This window comes from Haplochromis burtoni, unplaced genomic scaffold (assembly GCF_018398535.1).
Source record: "Haplochromis burtoni strain Fernald_Lab_line unplaced genomic scaffold, NCSU_Asbu1 Contig_30, whole genome shotgun sequence".
Taxonomy (NCBI): Eukaryota; Metazoa; Chordata; class Actinopteri; order Cichliformes; family Cichlidae; genus Haplochromis; species Haplochromis burtoni.
The window spans coordinates 756,185-761,597 of record NW_024582391.1 but is presented as its reverse complement, the minus strand read 5'-3'; the positions used below and the strand labels follow the sequence as shown (position 1 = coordinate 761,597).

Here is a 5,413-nt window from a genome sequence, read left to right as displayed (position 1 = left end):
CACACACACAGTCATGCACCCTCCTCTCCCGTTCAGCCTTTCTTTTTTCCTCCCCTGCCCTCCTTCCTTCTCCTCATCACTGAAGGTGTCAGGACTCTAACGCTGCAGTGCCATCTGGGCCGAGGCTGATAAAAGCTCATGTGCCGGTCCGGCGATGCCTGCAGGTCTGCCAGAAGCCAGCGAAGCCTGACTTTCAGAGGCGATGGGAGAGATTTGTGGCAGAAAGGAAGGAATGGCAAGCCGTGAACGTGCTGATCCAGCGCCCCCCACCCCCACTTGCCCTCCTCCCCCCCCATTCCTCTGCACCACCTCTGTCTATCTGTCAGTCAGTCACATGGCCCTGCACTGGCCTGAATCCTTACTTAGGAAAAGGCTCCTTTTTTGTTCAAGGAAAACCAACATGAGACAGGATGGCTTTTTGATCTCTCTTGTGGCTATTGGGAATTCTGTTTGGGTGACCTCTCTTTTGTGCCATATTATCCCAAACAGAGTGAGTTAGAATATGAATCTTCCACCATACTGTTAATTTTAGATAAGACCATGCTGTCGCTTTTTAGCACTTTTAAAACCAGACTTCCTTGCTGTCTGGACTGCTAACCTGCAAACTCCATTTCTATAAAAACACTGACAGATGTAGCTGCTTGTTTTGAAAATGTACTTGCTAGCTAGGTAGATTTTAAAGTTTTTAGCCGCTACATAGATATTTACAAGTAATATCATCATGCTAGACAGCATAGGGATGCAGCAGTGAAACATCTGAATTGGCCATATCATTGCTGTTACTGGTTTATCAGTAAATAAGAGGGCATGTACGGGAAGCACACCTACTCTGTTTTGTTCTCTGTCAACATGATGACTTGCACAACAAGCTAATGTTGTTGCAGTGACTCAATGATAGCTTAACATCAATGCAAATGAGTAGGAAACGGGAATGATAAGACTGAAATGTCTTTTTCAGTTTGCAGCTTGTTAACCAGGGAAGATGCCGTGCTTTATGCCCTTTTTACAGTGCAGATTTCTAAAGGGTGGGTATGTAAAGATTAAAACTTTGTTGTAAAATAGTTTCTGTAGTGACTAGTCTTCCTTGATTTCGTCTGTAGGAGCCTTGTAGGCTCTGTGGATGTGCATGTGTCCTTTGTGATTGGTTTTCTTTGCTGGCAAATTGCCACAGAGGAACTCTATTATTTAGTCCCGTCATTTGTCATCTTTCAGGGCAAATAGGATTTATTTTTCTATTCTTTTTTTGCTTTTTTAATTGATAATCATTGGGCGATTAAAGGAAACCATGCAGGGCACTCTTTTGCTTTGTCAGATCAAAGCAGAGATGTGCATGTTCGACCGTTTTTTCTTAATAATGATAAAATGCCTCCTACGGATCGAAAGGTGAGAAAGGACATGCTGTTGATATTAAGGGTTACTATTAAGCTTATTGATTGAGGAATCAATGTAGTCAATGGAACGTATGACAACCGCAATAATGTGAGCATTTGTCTGTATTTGTTCAACAGGCCTGGACCTGAGACACGCCCAGGTGGTGGCGTTATCTACTGGCACCAAGTGCATCAACGGAGAGTATCTGAGTGATCAGGGACAAGTAGTCAATGACTGTCACGCTGAAGTCACAGCCCGACGAGCCTTGCTACGCTTCCTCTACTCCCAACTTGAACTCTTCGTGAGGTAAAAGCTTTATCTTCTGCTGTATCTTTAAAGCACACAGACATTTCCTGAGCACCGCATGTGCACATGCTACAGCTTTGAAATCTTTCAGCACCTGACACGGCCAGATAACACTTGCTGTCACTAGTTAGTTGGTTAACTTTAGCTTTTTTGCTGATCATTACACCGACTTAGAAAAAACTTCTGTTTCATCTTGAAAGTTGAATTTTTACCTTTGTAGGAGTTTGACCCACTGATTGCTGAATGTAAAATGACAATCAGCCTGTGAAATCATCTCTCTAGATCCAGGTGATTAAACCGAACGGTTCGAGCGAGACTTGAATTATTCAAAGTTTCATCATAAATCAAAGTCGATGTTAGTGTGCTTTTAAATGCAGCTGCAGAGCTGAGTTCATGGAGGCTGCAGCGCATTTAACACAGTGGTGCAATAAGTACACTTTAACTATTTGGATGAACATAAAAAAATCATGGAAAGAATTTCCACGTGATTAAATTGCTTTATTTTAGCATTATGTAATTCCGATATTCCAACTTAACTGAGTTGGATCAGCTGAATTAATTAATGATGAATAAATGTATTTAATGCAGTGGAGTCCAACTTAATTTAATTTAATTGATTCAACCCATGCAAAATACATTAGTCCAACAAAGGTATTTGATGCAATAAATCCAATTTAATGGATTTGGGACACAGCTCTCACTCCATCCACCCTTTTCCACTTGTCCTTATCAGGGTCGCGGGGGTGCAGGAGGTGGGGCACAACCTGGACTGGTCACCAGTCTATTGCAGGGAGAAAGTATATAGTACAACTATTAACACTCACATCTATGGGCAATTTAGAATCATTAACCTAACCTCACTAACTGCATGTACCCAGAGAGACACGAATACAGGGATAACATGCAAACTCCACCCAGAAGGCCGTGGCCAGTTTGTGGATTTGAACTCAGGACTAGGTGGTGCTAACCACCACACCACCAAGCTGTCACTCCATACGTAAAAAACAGTAGGAAAGCTATGATTACAGGGTTTTATACAGAATTTTCTTCATGTTTTGGTCCAATAAAGAGCAATAGCATGCACCTGGTGTGTGTATGCTTGATTCTCCTGTGGTTTGAAATGTCACATGATCTCACGAGTCCAGGCACCTAACAACTCCTACTAGATTGCATCACATGATCTCACTAGAATAAATTTAACTAGTGTTAAGATGTTAAATGTCATGCAGAGTGTACATAATTTAATTACATTCACCATAGAAACATAAAAGTATTTTGAAAGCAGAATAAATGTAAATGTAGCAACTGTCCAATTTCACTTTCTTGAGTGTACTCGAGTGAAAAGTAGAAATGCAAAAAAGACAAACAAGTGTTCAAAATTCCTGCTTCTGAGACTCCTGGTTACACAATTTCACCGAATGGGAAACTTTGAGTCAAGAACCACAGTAACTATTTCACAACTTCTTTTCCACACCTAGTTTCACAGTTATTGAAACCTCCTTGGAACTCAACACCCAGAGCTTTACAAGTGTTTTTACATCTTTGCCCCAGTTTATGCCTTGATAACTTTATACTGGGCATTTACAGAGGTTTTTTTTTAAGTTTCAGGACTTTTTATTTTTCCTGCCATGCAGTCTGAATGCAGGAACAGCATATATAAGGGTTTCTAAAATGTATCCAAGCCTTTCGAGACTCATCTAGAGGATAATATTGAGTGGCACAAAAAAGGGTCTGAATGTCTAAAATCACTTTGTAATTGTGGGATTTTAGACAAAGACTGATTTACAGGTTTTATCCATTTAAAACTGCATCTACAACAAACCAAAATAAAGCAAAGCCTGAATTCTTTATGAAGAATTTATATGCTTCATCGAGTATAAAGTAGTAGCAACGTCTCTGCAAAGTGCACGAGGAAATATCTTACATTCTCGCAGTGACTTCACTTTAATCGCTAATTTAAACTCTTGCCAGCATGCTGCGTAGGCTTCACAAACTTTTCCAAGGCTCCTCTAACAGCTATAACAATGCATTACATTGCATTACTCATTACAGTATGCTTAACAGCATTACATGTTTTTGTTATGACCTCCCCCTGCAGTGCCAAAGCATGCTCTCTCCTCTGCAATAAGCTCCATGGAAACAGCACCGCTTTGTTCGCAAGAGACTTTTCAATAATCAACGAGCCATATGTGCGCTGTTCTCTTCAGCTAACTAAGCATACTATCACACACTCAACCGGTTCAGCTCCGTGTCTCAGTGGCCTGTTTGTTTTTAGTGCTGTTTTATCTACTTTGTGGGCATTTGCTACCTGTACAGCGCGCGCTGGTGCACACAAACTCACCAAGCTTTTCACCAGTATCACGAGACAGCCCTGACGAGTTTTGACTCCTAACTGCCTCCAGTGCATGAGCATATATTATGTTTTTGTGCTCCCCGAGGAGCTCGATTGCAAGGCTGATGTATCAGATTAGTGGATAGAAGTCTAGATGGCTGAATGTCATATTTGCATACACAGCACTGACTTTTTGTCTTAGCACAATGCTGGATGGCAGGTAGGGAGACTTTGCAGCTGAGCAAAATGGCTAATGGGGAAGATAACTCATAATGAAACGACCAAACAAAATGCCAGAACTGCCATATTTACACTCAGTGAAGGGACATCAGAAACAGAGGAGAGGTTATATAAAGAGTGCGGTCGTGCTTTGCATTATGAGGGATAGTTTTTATATAGTACTGTATGTGAGTGATGACATCTTTATTCCTACACACAAGAAAAAAAATAGATGATTATTTCCTGTTTATAAGCATTTACCTGACTAACAGAAGGTTTTTATAAACGTAAACTGTCCTAAAACAATATTGGAACCTGCTGTTTTATCACTAATCTGTTTTCATTTAGAAAATGCTGCCATCTTTTCTTATGGATCAGGTATTTTTACTTTAAGGTGTCACGGATAAACACAACAAAATAAAATGATACCACCAAGACAAAAATGTGGTATTTTGCAAATATAATAATAAACGTGAATTCAGTGTGTAATTGTGTAACTTTATTAGCAGCGTCCTCCTGAAATGCACCAAAAACATTGAGAGGAACATCCTCTTCTCTGCCCCTTAATGCTCTCTGGTCGCTATGGTAACGTGTAAATATTTCTTTGGAAATACAGTCATGTGAGAAAATTAGGACACCCTATGAAAGCCTGTAAATTTTAAAATACATTTGGACATATAGATATTTAATATACATTTTAATGATACTGAGGCATCCAAATAATATAACTCAACAATTAAAAAATAAGAAAAGCCTTTTTAAAACTTTATGTGAAATGTAATTTAAAAAGAATGCGATTTCTGGTGAGGAATAAATTAGGACACTCCCACATGTTATCGCACTTAAAATGGTTAAAATCACACACAGGTGTATCACGTCAGGTGCACATGATCAGTACATTGTTACCCAGCATTTTAAGGGAACCTTGCCCTATTTAAACCTCAGATTTAGTTTAGTGTGCTCCTGACTGTTGTTTTTGTTTTGTTTTGTTTTTTGTCTGTCCCGTTTGGTTCTTTTGCCATCAGAATTATTGTCTAAAGGCAAAGAAAGATGCCCAACGGATTTACTTTACCAAATTGACCATCCCAGCCTTGCCGTAATGGTCTATTTGATTCACCTTTTATTGTTTATTTTATATTTTTATTTTCACTTGCTAGATACGGGACAGACTTGAATGAGGAAAAG

The 5,413-nt window shown here is 39.7% G+C and overlaps 1 protein-coding gene across 3 annotated transcripts in view; it reads left to right on the top strand.

The window, feature by feature from the left end:
* Positions 1-5,413, top strand: part of adarb2 (adenosine deaminase RNA specific B2 (inactive)) — a 211,742-nt gene that overhangs the window by 180,301 nt on the left and 26,028 nt on the right. For all 3 annotated transcript variants that reach the window (XM_014332433.2, XM_014332430.2, XM_014332432.2), the window contains one exon: positions 1,509-1,677. In XM_014332433.2, the coding sequence (XP_014187919.1) occupies positions 1,509-1,677 (169 nt within the window). The remainder of the gene's footprint in view (positions 1-1,508; positions 1,678-5,413) is intronic.